Source organism: Asterias amurensis, chromosome 4, assembly GCF_032118995.1.
Source record: "Asterias amurensis chromosome 4, ASM3211899v1".
Classification (NCBI taxonomy): domain Eukaryota; kingdom Metazoa; phylum Echinodermata; class Asteroidea; order Forcipulatida; family Asteriidae; genus Asterias; species Asterias amurensis.
The window spans coordinates 12,977,603-12,996,225 of record NC_092651.1 but is presented as its reverse complement, the minus strand read 5'-3'; the positions used below and the strand labels follow the sequence as shown (position 1 = coordinate 12,996,225).

Below are 18,623 nucleotides of genomic sequence, written 5' to 3'. Positions count from 1 at the left end.
GAATGATGGTCTGATAGTACTGGATGAATAGGATCCCATACTTCAGTAAAATATTACAATCCACAGAGTGGTTAACCCTTTTGAAAACAACGAACGCACTTAAATATATTACACTTGCACATGTTATTAAATCGTTCGTTCCAACCATCCTCTAGTTTTCAGAAACCATAACATTACAACCACTCAAACAATTTCCGCGAAGGGTCGGCTCACGTGTGAATGGATCTGAAATCGGTCAAGTTTAAAAACGACTGTTTTGTTTTTATTGTGCTGTATGGCACGGTCTAAAGATTGGATCTACTCACAATATTATCAAAGATGCCATCATTTCAGAGTCAATACAAACTTATCTTTCAGATTAAAAATCTGCAATTGAGTGTGATCATAAATGGCGCCCAACTAAAGGGGCAAGTCTGGATTCAAGAAAATTAAAGTTTTGTTTGTCCGAAATTGTAGGTGGGTTAAAAGAAACTGATAGTCGAAATTAAATTTGTATACAACCCACTCATTAAAAACATATACATTCTATAAAGAAACAGAAAAAAAAAATTGCAGATCGTCATACTAATTTCAAAAGTGAAAGTTTTATGTACAAGCCAACAAAAAAAAACACATCGAAAACTGCTGTTGGAGACTTTTGACCCTAACATTATAGTTTTGTTGCTGGTTCTTTTGAAGCATGACTTTATTCTACAGTGTCGCTATGTATATTATAATATATTATATTATATTATATTATGTTATATTATATTATGAGCCATTTTAATAATTACAAAATTTAATTATATAACATCGAAAATCCTAAATGCTCAATTAGTCTCTAAACCCTCCGGGGACAGGTAAAATTAAATCACACATGTAATGTAGCCGCAGTACGACCTGTGATTTACACACATTATACAAAAAACAACAGTATCATGTGAATATATGTATTTTCGATGTTGATCTCTTGAACGGATGTGAAGTGTAATGTTTCGAGTGAGTTATGGTTTTGACTAGACAGCTATACAGTGCTGCCCCGGGGGACTTCAAATGGTTCCAAAAATAACCAAGACCTATTCAAAGTTTGCGTAATGTGTCAGACCGTTTATCAACTCAGGATAACAGAACTGTTTTAATTACAAAACAAACGTCCACTGAGAGTGGGAGAGGGTGAGCCGAAATGTCCATGCAGTTATCATCTTACACACATTATCGCCCCAATTCTACCTCGTTCGTCCCTTCCCAACGAACTTTGTGACACTTCCTTGACGGAAACGGCCGCATCATGCAAAACTCCAAGTGGCATCTTGTTGGTGTGAAATACGTTGTCTCATGTCAAACTGGGGTCGTTCTCGATTGCATTCTTCCTACTAGAGCGTCCTTTCTGAAGACACTATGCCAACGTCTCGAAGAAGGCTCTTCTATAGCTAGGGTGTACGGCATAAAACACGAGTGGGTTGATGGCAGAGTTGAGGTACCCAAGAGCTCTCAGTATCTGCAGGATGAGCTGAATGGTTCTGTAATCAAGGCCATACTGCGTCTTGAATGCCGTAACCAGTGAAAATATTTCAAAGGGTGCTAAAAGACCGAACGAAACAAGGCAGTTGATGGCAAGCATTCGTGCCACTCGAGTGCGGGCACGGGCGTGGACCTGGGGTCGACGTTCCTGTGGTGCAATTGTCTTCTTCGTTAGGGACCTCATGATGCAAAGGTAAAGTGTGATATTAACAACGAGTCCAATGTAAAAGGGTGCCGACTGAATGATGTTGTGGGCTTCGTTTGCCCACTGACTGACAGGCTCGCAACTCGCTGCAATGGTTGGAAGATGCTGGTATGTCTCGGCTGCCGGCCAAATGACGCAGTAGTGCTCGAGAATACAGTACGAAGTAATCAATAAGCCTGCAAAGAAACTGGCTGATCCCCATACACCACGCGTTAGCTTCAGTGTCAACCCTCTGCTATTGAGCACCATGTGTTTTATTGGCTTGCAGATAGCCAAGAACATCTCTAGTGTCACTAAGGTGATAAAGAAGAGCGAGGCGAAATAACCCAAAGACCTGAAAAACGGAATGATAATGCAGCCGAATATAAGCCCTTCCGATCCCTTGTCGGAGACGATGGGGGACATGGTGAACCGTAGTATCCTCTCCCCTGCAGCAAACAGAATATACAAGATATCCGTCACAGCAAGCTGGACCAAGTAGTGGTTAGTGACAGTCCTCATACGCTTCACGCGGAACACAACCACCGAGAAGAACAGGTTATTGACGACACCAAACATGAGGATTCACGGCATCAAGATACCGACAATCGTTGCCGTCCCTTTAGTGTACAAATTTCTGTCTGCTGCAGTTGGGTCTGTGTAGTTTTCTATGAAATCGTTCTCACAGGGAATGTTAAACGCCATGTTGAAATCTCGATTGGTATATCAACATCAACAGCCAGGTAAAGAAGTGATACCAAAAAGTTCACTGTTGCATATTTGGGTGTTTCCCTCTCCAGCAACGCAAACAGCTCTCACCAAAGGAAAGTAGCCGGTAAAAGGTGTTAACAATATTGCAACATTCCATGTTGAGAGCGATATGAAATCCGTCCATTCCAGCCCTCGAAGTTGACTGTTTCTTTTATCGGCAATGATGGATGGAATCAAAACAGCGACTAGCGTTTCATTTCGCCGAGATCGATGAGTGAATCAACATCCAAACCTCTCCAGTACTTAAGGAATAGCGGTCTTACTAGTAGAAATATACCTTAGGGCCAGTTTAATGAGTAATCAGTAAAATGAACTTTTCTGTATTGAGTTTCGCCCAGTTAGCATTGGAGGGCAATTCAATAATGTAACACTGCAAACTGCATGTGAACAGTCACTAGAAGCACATAAATTGCAATGGGAAAATGTGTGCTCAGGTGATCCATCGTATACACGCTGTATTGACAAAGTTGTCCAATGGTGCGAAGTTCCGGTTTTTATTTTTTGTCTAATATTTGTCGAACTTAAATTGTTCTCGTCCTGTGATCGATCACGTTTTCAAAATGTCACTTCTGTCGGGTGAGGGGCATGTATCGAATACTAATATCCGCAGTGATCATTTGTAGAGTTTAAAGCCGTGGGTGGAGATAAATAATTCTTAATAAAGAGATAAGGTATCCATTTAGTGATCTGCGAATGCAAAATGTGCTATACGAACAACGCCAGACACTGGATGAAAGCAAAACGTTCTCCGGACTAAACCACGACGAAACTGCAATTATCTTGAACTTCTTGGTCCTTATATATCACAGTTCATTTACTTTTCTAGTTATCTATTTTTCATTTTACATCACGGAAGCGGATGTGGGTCTTTGTCCAAAGCAAGAGCAACCCCTGAAAGAGTTAAACAGCAATTATTAAAATCCTGGATTGAGAATTGGACGATCACGCTCTTTCCAATTTGTCAACATTGCGTTGTCCCTTGACGAAGTCTACTACAGTTACAGAAAACAAACGAAGCTGCACATCGCCCATCAATCCGTTTTTCGTTCATCGGTAAAACAAAGTCAACATGATATAGACATAAGGATGCGTCCGTCGTTACTAATTGTTAAACACCAGAAAGGTTCAACCTAAAAGCCATCGTCTTAATTTCTTTTTTAAATAGTGAAGGTTCATGAGCCATTTTCATCTGGAGACATGGTCACAGTGGTGTGGAGAAACCGAGCGTTGCCAAGTGAGCGTCTATGTATTTTTTTTAAGCACGTGTACACGTCTAACCGTAGTGCAAGGAACTGTAACCAAGTTCATACTCGCGAAAATTACAATTCATGTTTGTGTCATTTTCACCTTGCCAAAGTATGCGTTAATATAAACGTCATTATTTGTTGGTGCCAAATAAAGGATGTTCAGACATTGCAAAGTTGCCAACTCATGTATTTATTGGCTGACATTACAATCTAACATGGCTGGATTAAACATTAAGGGAATTTGTAGGATTTGCAAGTATGATGTAGGGCGAACATTCATTGCTTGGTCTTTTTCAACTGTTCATTAGACCCCGGCTATTTTAAACTCCACAAAGTTGTTTTACAGTAAAAACAAACGCTCGCAGTTTGTGTCATTTATATTATTCCTTGTGTCAATCAGCAAGTTAGCGTGCCCTAAAAATTAGCATTTATGATACACATGTTGTGAGTCGCTGAATATGATAAAATTGCATCGATTTTCAATAAACTAATTTCATTCATTTTCATAATGTAAATGTACTGTATAAAAGATGTTTCGGATGGAACCAGTAATAAAGACTTACGAAACATTGTATCAAGTCAGTTTCTTGAGATAGCCTTTCAAATACCGAGTTCAATGTAATGATGTACCAGTACAGCCTACTCTAACAGCGAAAACGGGGATATTGTTGTTGTTAGGGAAGGGGGAATTATCAAAGGAATATTATAAGGGAAGGAATTATATTTTGTGAAGGTAGTCTTGCGTGTAGCTCAAAGTTCTGTATGAAGAATATTTCCAAGGACACATGGCCAATTGTTGTTTCGTGTTAAGGTGGCTGCTCGTAAAACTCTAAAGCTGACCTCATATCCTGACATTATAATACCATAAAAGTCATCCTTAAACGCCTGAGCGAAACTTATCAAAACACACATCCATTAGTACATTAAAGTCTCTGCTAATAACCCATACGTACATGCAACTGACATTATAATAACACTTGGGATTGAAAATGATATTTCCTGGTTGTCAGTCTCGGGTTTCAGTCTATGCCGGGCTGTATTTACCCAGCAGACACTTCAAGACAACCAGCCACCACTGATTGTGTTGAATATTAACCCGAGCAGAGGCTAGAACAGATTTCTCTGCTTATTTTGCTATGTCGTCAGTTCTATAGCTTATCCATCGACACAGCAATTTTTCTTAAACGCGTCTTTATCTTAGTAACGGATGATTTCCACTTTCACACCGTCAGCAGTTTTGAATACTTGGATTACTTGGGCGTTTCTTTTCTTCTAGAGATATGGAGAACGGGGAATCACTCTTTATGTGTTTTGAAAAGTCAAGGATTGTTTAAATCAATAATTGTGTAAGGGATCCTTTTGGCGCCCCATCCCCTGACCCAAAAGAGACGGAAACTTTTTATTTCAATTAAATATTGTTTAAATAATTGTGTCGTCACCTCCGCTTTTGGTAATTACTCTAATTTATAAACTGTCCTGAAAATATACTGTTGCTTTTAAAACATTGTTTAGAAACGACCCATTTGGAAGTAGGTTTGTGAGAAAGAGGTCATTTTCACCCACAAGACTTCAAGCATGAATGAAGCCTTATAGACACCTGAACGCACACAATTATATATGCAACAAGGGTAATTCTTTCTTTAAAGACCGGTTGTGCCAACATTTTTACGGTTTTGTTATTGCAGACATATGTTTGGATACCTTAAGTTAGGCTACGTTGTCGACAAATACCAAAAGTATACCGTGCCTACTAGTCGCTGTTGGTCCTCACTGCTTTGGTTAACTTGGCTGCAATCGGCCTCCGTTTGAATAATAAAAAGAAGAAGAATATCTCCCGGGGGCGCAGGTCTTCGTAGATCTCAAGTTGACCAGAAACTTGAGCCTTTATCTCGACCTTTGATGTGGACGAACTAGATTTGTCTGTCACTCATTCTGCTATGGTTTTCTTATGTTGTATATAGCTGTCAAGCTGTCGTCATGCGATATCAGCTGTACCCGGCCCGTTGGCGTCTCAAGTCAGGGACTGTCAATGTCATCTCGCGACTCGTTTAGATTGAAAGCCCTGAGATCATTGATAGCTGTAGGCTAACGAATTATTTGCAGTGTTTATTGAATATCATCAATATCAGAGTCGTTTATCATTGTAATTACATGATTACCGGATAGTACTCAGTTGTTACTTTTAATAACTGTGTACCGCTAGGGGGCGCACTTTCCTATCGGGTGTGCAAAATTTGTGTTAATAGCCCGTGTAAAAAAACATCGTTAATGGATTCTCACAGAGAATCATCCTTTAAACACTAAAATAAGTTGGTTCTCAGTATTGATCGCAAGGAGTATCCAGGACGAGCTACAGAACAACATTGAGTTTGTTTTCCGTGGGATGTCTTCAGAAGAGTTATGGCCATGATGAATGAACCGTCCTCATTTCAAAATATCATTTCAAAAATGCCTCAAATTCTGAGAGTGTCACATCATGTTACTCAAACTGTGCTGAAAAATGTGATGGGGTTTTAGTACTAACCGACATCTGTAAATAATTGTTTATATTTTGTTTGCCTGATTCAGTTCAATGTTCAAGGAAACTGACTCTCTTTTGAAAATTACACTTTTGCCCTTCTCTAAACATTTGTTAGTATTCAATGCCCTCAGGCTACACTGCCAATTTGTATTTTTCGTCGAGAGCTACTTTCACGAGGCGTTTTGTAATACAAGGACAGTCTTGAAGAAATTCACTTTGTGTTGTGTCACCACCATAGATGATGTTATTCCACAAGACCTAAATTTGCATGGAAACATACACCGGGCTGAAAGAACCGTGTTAAGACCATAATGTGATAATACAATTTAATACGCAACAATATGACATATCCATAGACGGTAGGATGGTAGACCAGTGTGTAAAATTCACTGACTGAAAACGTGTACGGCTTGGCATTCCAAGGGTAAATGTTAGTCCGGTCCTGTTTGTCCTATATATTAAATTTCCCATTTGAAGACAGCACTGGAGCGGCAACTGGTTTAATACAAGTCGACCTTTCACTATAAGCACAGGAACGCCTTGAGACCCATCTTGAGGGGCCAGTAGGGGCCTGTTACTTCTGCTTCGGTTCTCGTTCCAGTTGTAGTTCCGGTCCTGGTTCCGGTTCCGCGGTTCAACTCAGAATTGGGAATCGTGACCTAATTTGTTTTTAATAATGCATCTACTGGGGTCACTTGTACCGTTGTTTACCTGTGGAACCGGAACCAAGTTGGAAGATAGTGAGTTTTAATACATTTAATTGCAGTGGCCTTTGAATTTTAAAATAATTGCATTGTCCTTGTTAAAGTAACACGTTGCCTTGGATCGGACGAGTAGGTCTTTAATAAGCGTGTTTAACTTCTTTTTAATGAAATGCATATGGTTGGAAAGATGTTATAAAAGTAGAATACAGTGATCCACACAAGTTTGCCTCGAAATTGCGTGGTTTTCCTTATACTGTGCGAACTAACACGGTCGGCCATTTATTGGAGTCAAAATTTTGACTGCATAAATGGCAGACCGTGTTAGTCGACGAGGTAAAAGGAAAACCGTGCAATTTCGAGGCATGTTTGTATGGATCATTGTATTCTACATTTACAACATCTTTCTACCCATATGCTTTTTATAACAAACGGTTACAAACGCTTTTCAAAGACCATCTCGACCGATTCAAGGCAACCTGTTCCTTTAAATCTGTATGCACATGTTATTTCATCCCGTTATTTCATCCCGTTTCAATCCCGTGGATCGTGATTATGTCACGAATTATTGAAAATTGGGAAAATACGCCTCCTCCAAAAAACAATCTTCCCCCGCCCCTCAGTAATTTCGGTACTTATCGGACCATAGTATGCACATAAAACACAGAAAGAAAATTACGGCAACGGTGAACTTTAAACGAGAACATGACAATATTGTTGGCGTTGAATTCTTGATGAACCTCTTGCTCCGACGGACTCGAATCGACTTCACCGAGACAGTTTGAATAATCTTATTACCAGGATGGACGCCACATTGGTAAACCAAAATGACTGCTTGACGGGCTGATGCTCATACTAGGGACATTCAATACCAGATTTAATTGAACGAGACTAGTATCAAATTGGACGTGTTGTAGCTTAATGGACGGTGGAAACGTTTTGAACCGGTTAACCTTTATTAGTTAACATTGCATTTCTCACCCTTTGAGAAGGAAGCTTTTTACGTTCGAGAGTATGTTTTGAAACCCACGAGCTGCTTTTGTCAAAGTATCGTATATCTGCACAATACATAAAGGTCAACTCCCGACATTATTGGAAGTTTGCATTAATTATGCACGTCTTACATTGGAATTCGTAATTTAAGATTGTATTCCAGCAACTTAATTTAATTATTTCCGCTATTAGTGAAGGTTTTATTCTAGCGTGACCTGACAAGTCGGGAAATAATATTCACACTTTTTGCTGGTTTATTTCATTATGACCGTTGCGCGTGCTATGGCTTTCAATGTGTATATATGTTAATGGAGGAAGGCATGTGTGTTTTCGCAGCCACTGCTCGTATTGGATTGAATTCGGTGCCGTATTTGGATAAAGTATCAGAAATAAATCACAACAAGGTGTTGGTACCAATGAGCATTGATTTGCCTAGATTAGCAAACGTCTCACGTATTTTTGTTCTTAGAGAGCGTTGAGGTAGCGTACTGCACTGACATTTCTTACGGATCGTGTTGGTTGTGTGACCATCTTCAAGCGAAGTGCATCGAGTATAGTTTGCGCTTTTCCTTCCAGAAATGTTGTGAGTTCATACAGCTCTGTGTTGCACTGTTCCTTGCTCTATGCACTCACTATACGAACAGTCCTTTGATATGTACAATCAGGGAAATCCCATTCTTCAACACTTTAAAAACACTGTGTGGACGTGCGTAAGTCCACATCGTGTTTCGAGTTCTTTTGTTTCCTGGTCCACAAAGTATGTGTAGCGTTAAAACACAACACAACACCAAGTCCAAGTGCCGTAACATTTTTTCTGTAATGTATAATATTATACGTCGCATGAAATATTCATCAAAAGTACATCATCAGGGTTTTAATTGTAATGTGATGGCATGGTTGGAAAGTTCAAAAGTTTTTCACCATTGTAATAAAAATATAGTATTGATAACAATGAATATTTTTTGAGCATGCATCAAGTGAAGCATGCGATCATGCAAGCCTAATGGTATTATTAAGTAAAGGCATAGTCGCCATAATCAAACACCTTATGGGGATTAGAATGTTAGGTCCGTCCCTGTGTCAAGATGAGTCCCTTCTGGCATACCTATGACACCTTCCCTCTGCATTTATTACATGCTCAAATTGGACATAATTGGCTCAATCTTCATCGATTTAGCCAACCTCGCCAATATTTGCCGAGAAGATGAAAGCACTGTATGAAACGTGGCCAGCTCGAGGGAGACGACCACGTAAGAAGATTTACTCCATCATACGTAAGAGATACCTTACCGAGTCATCCGTATATTGATACACCACACATCAAAGCCAATGATATCTAAACGGTTTTAGTTGAGAGTAATTTTTTATCTCCTTATTTTCTGATGAGCCTCTTGGCTAATGGTACTGACTAATGAGTCTGTAGCCCTACGGAGACAAACTAACATGATTAACCCAGAAGCACAACCGATGCTAAACAAGTTCTCCTCGCATCAAATGTCTTGGAAAACATTGCACTTGTAAGGCGATAACTTGCTTCCCTTCGTAAAGGTATTGACTTAAGATATTAGCGCGGGTCTGGCCGGTCTGTTATGGTTAAATATCCTGAATTGAACTCGACCATACGACTCTGTTTCCCCCCCCCTTTCTCTTTTTCCACTTTTAGAAAGTCACAAAGATCACTGTGTAACTGGTACTTCACTCAAACCACAGATTGAACTTATTGGCTTCATCCAGCGCGCTAGAAATTGATTTTCAATATCCTTGGCTAAACCATCGGTTGCTTTACTCTAGATTGTCATAAAAGTAGTCTCATGGTTAGTATTAATGAAACAGAAAATCAAGTATCGGTGTGAAATACACGCTTTGGTAGGAGTGGTACACCTTTAACGGGAGACTGATACACAAGTGTGAGAAAAACCAATCTTATCTTACAAGATGCGGTGGGCCATGATGATCACACACCTACGGGAATATGTTTTTATGCATTACTGCTCATCCATTACTTATGGCCGAAGCCACCTCACCCCCCCTTTCAAATCTAAGATGATGAGGCTTAGAAGAGGAAAATGGTCTGACCATTTTTGACAAACAATTGCTTGTACGAATGTGGTACGTGATAAGGATGCACTCCTAAGACTCCGGATCTCAAATTCCTGGGCCGAGTTTCTGGTCCGTAAGGCCTGACAAATTTCCTGGTCAGCCTGACCAATTTCCTGGTCAGGCTGACCAATTTCCTGGTCAGGCTGACCAAATTCCTGGTCAGGCTGACCAATTTCGTGGTCAGGCTGACCAAATTCTTGGTCAGGCTGACCAATTTCCTAGTCAGGCTGACCAATTTCCTGGTCAGGCTGACCAATTTCCTGGTCTTTGAACTTTTGAACCACTTGAGGTTTATTTTGACATACATTCCGGGTCATACTGAGTACTGACCTATAAGTGAGTCAGACCCCACGGGACCCTGATCTGGGTCAGTTCTGACCCGCAAGTGCGAATGTCATAAAGGCCGTATAGAAAACTAACCGGAAAATATTATTGACTTTCGCTTTCTGTGGTTACTGAGGTCTATCATTGTTTAACTCGAAGTTGGGTCGTTATGTTCGTTCCTCTAAGACCTATCGCCAGGGAAAATCTCATTTTCGGCATGTGCTTTCCCCGCTGCCTCTTTACCATTCTGTTCTCGACTATTTTTTTTTATAAATATGTTTAGCTTTTGTAATTCTTACGCTTTGTACACTTTCCCAAGTGCTGTCGTTCTGCATGTGGAAACAATTTTGCTACAGCAATCGCCTGAGGCTAAACCATGAAACTGTAATAACATTAATATAAATTGATTTATTTGATTCGCCCTATATATACTCTGTGCATTATTCATCACGGGAAGCGGGGCCCTTTCTTGTACAATAATTAATGGTGAGTCACAACTGCTTTCGAAGCCGAAATAAAAAATGCCAGTAGTTTTAGGGTAACTATCTGCTTCTGCGAGAAAGTATGATGGAACGTCTAAACTTTGGACGATAACTTGAGAAATAATGATTGAACACCAGATGTAGTCCTCTTACCCCCCAATATCAATGAGTGACAGACAGTCATTGCAAGAGCATATTGGGATCCAGGGCAGTGATGCTCGAAGGGAGGAAAAAAAATAGGTTGTTGGGAGTGACTAACACTTACCGGTTTCCAGGGCATCACGCTTCGCCACGCTCACTCTCATAAGAAACGCAATAACCATAATTGAAATGAAGTGTTTTAAAACAAGACGCAGGGTTTGGGGCTGACTTATTGCGTTGGCTAAAATCTTCATAGAGTCTTACCCCGCGCTTCGGGTAAAGACCGTCCTGTTTTTAAGATAAATATTGTCCTTTCTTCCCCGTAGAATTGGGGTGTTTATTATGTACTATTAATACTCTGAATTTAATTAATGTTTAGACATGGCAAAATATAACTAAAGTAGTAAAAACATTAACAGACCAAAACAAAAGAAACATTTAAAGAGATGGTAAACCGTTAGTTTTTTTGGAGAGGAAATTGTAATGTTTAAATTGAATGATTTGTGAAAAGATTGGAGACGAATAAGTGGAAATCGATGCATAATTTGTTCAATGTTCACTGTTACACGCCTATTTCTCCCACCTTGTAAATAGCACCAGATTTACGCTTTTTTTATCAAAGATAACGTTATTGCAGACGAGAACAAATAGCTTTTACTCAATAAGTTTTTGATCATTTATGTCGAATCAACACCAAAACTATTTGGTCAGTGGCAACCGAGAATGTGCACATTTTTGTGGATTACGTGAAAGCAAAACTCATCATGTCAAAATATTTAAACAAAGGTGTAAAGTATTTGTAATTGTTGTGAATGTGGACAAACCGAATATTTCATATTCCTCCCAATATAATAGTTAAATATGAGACTCAGGAAAACATGCCTATGTCTCGTTTATTAAACCACGACATTCAGTTTCATGAACTACGATCGGGTCCACAAGTGGTAATATTGGTCAATAAAACATTTACTATTTTTCATCTATATTGTCTCAAACGCGCATGGGAAAGTTCCTATACAGAGTTTCTTACTTTGGAATTTATGACAAACGTCACACAATTAATCAGGATGTTAAACATTTAGATGGTTTTACTAATTGATTGATTCATTTAACTAATGTTAGGACAATCTTACTCTTCTCAATCACCCCATTGATGTTTATTTTAAACCCATCTGTAGATAATTGAATCTACCTGAGTAAACTTGCAATAAGATCGAATATTTGTCCAAACATCTTTAAATAAATACTCCTGACATTTATTCAAGCATTGCTTAACTGCAAAAGGTAAGCAAACTTAAGAAGACGAAAAAACAATTTCAGACTGAATTTGAAGTCATTTATTTTGTTAACTCCACTTTACAGACAGATTAATCGAAGATTTCATCTTGAGCTGTTGCCAGTGCCTTGAAAATACTACATTGAATCAATCGATAAAACTCTAGAAATAAAGAGCTATGTCTAGGCGGCTTCGGTCTGCAACTTGAAGATGTAGCTTCGTTTTATGTGGAAGAGTGCATTCATTCAAAGCTTTTTTAAAAAGCAGATAATGTGAACAGTAACGGCTATGTTTTTGTCATGCTGGTGTTTCTATGATCGACCAGTCTTGGAAATACTGAATTCAAATTGACCATGTTCATTATAACTTTAGTTTAATCATTTGAACACCTCCAAATAATGTTGTTTAGGGCACTAGATTTCCAATTGAAATGAGAATTGCGCATTTTGTGATTTTTGTTAAATACATTTTTGGTTTTTATCTAAAAATCGCTCGAGTAGCTAAGCCTATAAAGCATTTTTTCCCCGGCCAGTTTTATTAAGTTTTCATTCGATTTAAAGGCAGTGGACACAATTGGTAATTGTCAAAGACTAGCCTCCACAGTTGGTGTATCTCAACATATGCATAAAATAACAAACCTGTGAAAATTTGAGCTCAATCGGTCTTCGAACTTGCAAGATAATAATGAAAGAAAAAAACACCCATGCCACACGAAGTTGTGTGCGTTTAGATGGTTGATTTCGAGACATCAAGTTCTAAACCTGAGGTCTCGAAATCAAACTCGTGGGGAATTACTTCTTTCTCGAAAACTATGGCACTTCAGAGGGAGCCGTTTCTCACAATGTTTAATACCATCAACCTCGCCCCATTACTCGTCACCGAGAAAGGTTTTATGCTTAAAATTATTTTGAGTAATTACCAATAGTGTCCACTGCCTTTAACGCCTGGCCTATATTTAAGTCAATTTAGATTAAAACTGAATAAAAAACATTGTCTCGCCTTATTAATCCATATGTAAGCTAAAGGTGCATACAATGTTAAATTATTTGTTTGCAATTTTGGTCTACCCCAGTTGTTATGCATGAATGGATGGGAAAACATGTTCCAATTTATTGCAAGCATCTTCAGCTGATGTTTCCACGTGTCCGGTTGTCCGTTATGGCTGTAAGTGCAAGGATATTGATTAGGAAAACACCTTGAAATTGGTTTGGGGTATTCTAATAATATATAAACCAAACCCTGTTCTTCAATATAACAGGGTTCTGAAGTTCCTGTTGAATGGTTTTCGTTGCCACGAAAACAAAATGTTTTATCTTAGATGCAATATACACTAGCACTGCGACGTCACAACATTCGATGCTTGGTCAGATCAGTCTGCAGGTTTTCAAGGTTCAATTAAAGAATCATGGTTTCCAATGCAGAAAGGATGGGTGTCACTAAATCTCTCAAAAGTTCCTAAATGAAAGGTATACCTTTGGTTTTTTGAAACAGTTCGATTGTTTTAGTCCTGATTAATCTACACTACAATCTGATTAAAATACAATAAAAGTCACCTTTTTTTCACCGAAAATCCGGAGCTAGTCCACAGTGAACGAACTATCCCCTATAATACACAATACCGTCTCTGACAGTAACGTTTCTCAGAGTATTTTGGGGTATGAAGTTGATACCTTTTTATATTCACCACATAAACTTCGAGATGAAATGTTTCTCATAGGGGTTTTATATTGAAAGCTACTGTAAGCTTCTAGTTTTTTTTTTACCATTAATTCTAAGAGTGTTTACCAAACGTTTAAACCTTCCCTCAAAACTGTCATCAAGATGGGTAGACGGGAGAGGTCTATTTTTTGTATAAACATAAAGCGAAATATAGCTCGTGTGTGGCCTTCAGCAATGGTTCGCCTGATATATTGTTCCGAACAAGTAAGCTAATTTCTGTTGTTGTTTAATCTCAAAAAAAGAAGAAGTCTCGCCTCTGATTGAAGTGAAGGTTCTCTCCTGCCTGTTAATTGCACTTTAGCCTTGGTTTATGAGCTACAAGGGAAGCATTCTTCCACCATGACAACTGTACTGTTCGAACTGTATCATTACTTTCACGGTCGTTCACTACTTAAATTGGCAGCAACTGTAAGTAGTGGAGTGTGTCAATATCTATCATTTTCATTGACAATAAACGACCCTGTTATCCAGCGTGTCATATACGTGCTTGTCTAACAACTAGCCCTCGAGGGTGAAAACAGAGCACCCAAACAAAAGCAAATACTGAATAGTCTTTTGACGTTTATGTTCTTACGAACAGTTAACCAAATTTAATTAAAATCTGTTCGAGATGTTTGTGCATGATTTCAAATATTCGCGCATGCATAGATAAAGGGCGATTGGATAGAGCTGGGGGGGGGGGGGGCGTGGACGATTGTAAAGCAACTTTGTGAAGACGCTTCTTAAAATGACTACAGAGCAGTCTTAATTTCACCAATACACCTCACCCTTTAATGTTCCTTGAGAGCCTTCCTCCACTAAAGCAGTATTCCTTGCAAGTATTACGCGAGCTTAAACTGCCAGGAATAGGGTATTTTTCAGTTATTTAAATGTTTGGGCATTTCTGATATGTGAACTGACTTTAATCGAAGCCTTGGGCGCTATACATTTCTGTCAGCTGCACGTCTGCTCGTTATATCATCGCCGGATTTTTATATGTCAGAAAAAAGAAGGGCTCGTAAATCTATATAGAATCTTTTGACCCAAGTTTTAAGTTTCAAAATGTGTCATACAGTTCACGACTGCTGCCAGACATGAGTGGTTTCTTCTCTTTGCATCTTCTAACTTCCTCTTCGTCTTCTTCTCCTTCTTCTTGAATGCATTTGTCTTCCCACGTCTTTTAAGGGGCTTGGGGTAGAAACACTTTAATATTTCTGATAGTGATAGCTAAAGATTTGAGGAAAAATCAGACATCAGATACAGCAGAAGGGTCTTTATACGTTTGGAAATGACTTTGAAAATGAATGGCAACAGAACTTACTTGAAGAAAAACATCATCAGTTTTGATTAACGCTTTACGAGAAACATTATTCGAAGTCAAGCGGTTATGGGAAAAAAATATAAATTTTTACTCCCACTTTTTTAACTGCAAAAACTGGGGTGTTAAAAGTGACACCATGGTTGTGTAATACACAACTACATTTACACAACAGGTTGTTAACGGAACACTTACTTTTGCCAAAACAATTGGTGTTATTTTAACACCCTATAATGTTAATTTTGATTTTCTCTTCGGTGTCTATATAATTATAACGTATCACTGCTATTATATGTAAACACACATGGAGCCATTTTAAACACCCCGATTTGTCCAGTGTGGAATTGAAACGAACGGTGGGTTCCAATTACCGAACGTATACAATTCCTTTAAAGCCCAGACCTCTTTATTGTGAACTTACCATTAAGACTTTCATGATACACATAACTATTAACATGAACTGTTCATCCCAATTACAGGTATACGTTGTTGATGTGTTTTCTCTTTAAAAATTTTCTCTTTAGCAGCCCCGCATTCTTTTGGCATCACTATTTTTAAACGTCATCAAGTTTCAATTTAGCATAACTAGCTCTTTGTACGTAAAAACAAATGCAATTGTAGCATCAGTAATTTCTAGTATGATTGACAGAGTAGTAAGGATTATTATATGTAACGTTTTGTTTTAAACCACAGCAACTCTCCTTTATAGCACCAACAGTCTCATTACCCCTCCATATGAAATTATTTATCTTTGTCTGTCACGATTTACACCCTATAAACACACAAGAAATAAAGACAAATTGCAGTGTAGAAATGTTGAATATTTCCGTCGTTTTTTTTTTAATCAGCCCATGGAACACAAAACAATCCACAACAACATCAATGCATGTAATCAAAGTTCTGTTATACGCAAGAGCAGGTGTAAACTAAGACTGAGCTGTATAAGATTGTATATCTTACAGTCGAGGCCAGCAGCAGCTCGACAAGCCAGACAAACAGTTTTGCCGAACCATGCGGACATAATAGGCTGAATTTGGTTACTACAGAGCAATTTCCTTTAGACATAATTACAGTGACACAGGTAAATTGCGAAGTTTTTGTCAGTTAGAAATAGCAGGGGTCGCTTTATTACAACACTGCACCTTCAAATGTGATGACGGTTTGTTCGGCCTATTGACAAGCCGAAATTCACTTTTAGTGGTCATTATTTGACTATTTAGAAATAAATTTACTGAACGCTTTTGTTTAAAACGTTTGTTTTTACCCTATTTGGAGTTTTTGACACCAAACAATTCCAAACTTCAAATTTTCAATTAATGTGCACCAAGCACCACTGATACAGAGGCCCCTGTACAACTTGTCAAACTACAGTTTTGAAAGCATCAGAATAAATACTTGAGCAATAAGTCGACAGTTTACAATTGCTTTAATAATTTTACGAATTATAACATTTACCAGAACCGTTGATCTATACAGTCCACACATATATACTTCAGCTGAAATCGCAATTTAACTTTGGTGGTATGTAATGCCCTTGTGCATATGAAAACCATTTGAAGATGTGGATGTGTTTTCGCTCGAATAAAACAATCTCCACGTTTCTTAGCAAGAAAGCAATCACTTGAATAAGCAATCACAATTTAATCCCTGCACATGTATTTGGAGTATATGGGATTAAAGAGGGCGGAAGAGCCAATGTACAAGCATCTATATCTCCGAACACGAGCAGGTGAAGATTGACCTAAATTCAAATTGACCTAAATTGCCTTTAATAGAAATTACTCTTCCCTTTTAGTAGATCGAAAGACTTATCACACTCTAATCCAGGTTAAAGTTGACTTGGTTACCGTGGAGCCTAACCCATTTCTGGGCCAGTATCACCAAGATATTTTTGTTAAAAATGAACCAGAAAAATGTTCAGAATTATTTAGAGTTCGAGCTCAAATCCCGTTTGTTGAACCACTTACGGGTCAGCCTAACCTGGAAAAAGGGTCAGTCTCCGTGGGACCATGAATCCGAGTCAATTCTGACCCGGGCGTGTTTAGGTGTACTGTTTGCTAAAACCACCGGAGACTTTGTGTTTATAATGGTTTATAATAGTATTAAAGGGACACGTTGCCTTGGATTTGGGCGAGTTGGTCTTTGAAAAGTGTTTGAAAACGTTTATTATGAAATTATTGTTATAGAGATGTTTTAAAAGTAGGATGATCCACACAAATATGCCTCGAAAATGCGTGGTTTTCCTTTTACTTTGCCAACTAACACGGTCGGCTATTTCATGAAGTCCACAACATGGCGTGCTTTTCAAAGACCAACTCGTCCGATCTAAGGTAATGTGTCCCTTTAAACAATAAAGGCAAAACCGTAACATGAATTTTGTAATTAATACGTCAATAAATAAATAAACAACAATCATTTAGTGTTTATATACGTATAGAAAAGAAGTGAGGAGTTGTTTAGACAAACTTGTGACCGCAAGAATAAGGCCTGATGGTCCTTTTCTTATTTCACACCAGTTTGAATTACTTAAAGATGTCCTCGACAATGCATGACATTCTGTCTCTCATCGTACGCAAGACAAACAATCACACATGTTGGTAATCGGGAGGAAAAGAGATAGCGTGAAGTATCCCACAGGATGGTTGCCAACAATAATTATTCTCCTGCTAACAACGTTTTTGTCTCCCGTGTGTTCAAGGACCTCGCGTATTAAAGCGTTGATTGCATTTTGAGAACTGATGTTTCACGGCTAAATGCAAAATGTGAACTCTTTTCAAGGATCTTGGAGATCTTATGAAATGCTGAAAACACTCACATGTCCCATTATCATCGTGTGTATGTTTAATGAGTACAAGAAATGTTGCATTTATATTCTAGCCATGAACTATGCATACGCAGTTCCGTTATTTCCAGAAATATATGTCAAAATAGAAGATACATACACAGTAGTATTTTTTTTTCACCAGCGCGACACCAAACTATGCATTATTTTACTATACACAGGCCCTTTAACATGGAAAACATTGATGGTATGCAACAGTTATGATGATGACAAAAAAACATTGTTCATTTTGATAGTTGTTAATAATAACACAAAAGATGTATATCTATCTGAAAAATTTGATCTTCTGAGATGAATTGCGTTGTTCAAAAAAAAAACGTATGAAAACAGCTTTGACCTATTTTGTATCAAGCATTATAAAATGCGTATCGAGAACCTGTCGATCACACTGGTAGAAGATCCGTAACGTATTTATTTGAATTATTACAAGATGAAAGATGTCATTTTTTTGGTTAGACTCTTAACGAGAAAACCCCACCAACAGGTCGTGGGAAATTTCATTGGAATAAGGTAGTCCCATTTCTT

At 38.4% G+C, this 18,623-nt stretch overlaps 1 protein-coding gene across 1 annotated transcript; it reads right to left on the bottom strand.

Moving 5' to 3' along the window:
- Positions 1–1,375: 1,375 nt before the first annotated feature.
- Positions 1,376–2,263, bottom strand: LOC139935909 (thyrotropin-releasing hormone receptor-like). Its single transcript, XM_071930533.1, has one exon. It carries the CDS (start codon positions 2,261–2,263, stop codon positions 1,376–1,378), a length of 888 nt encoding a protein of 295 aa, XP_071786634.1.
- Positions 2,264–18,623: the final 16,360 nt, after the last annotated feature.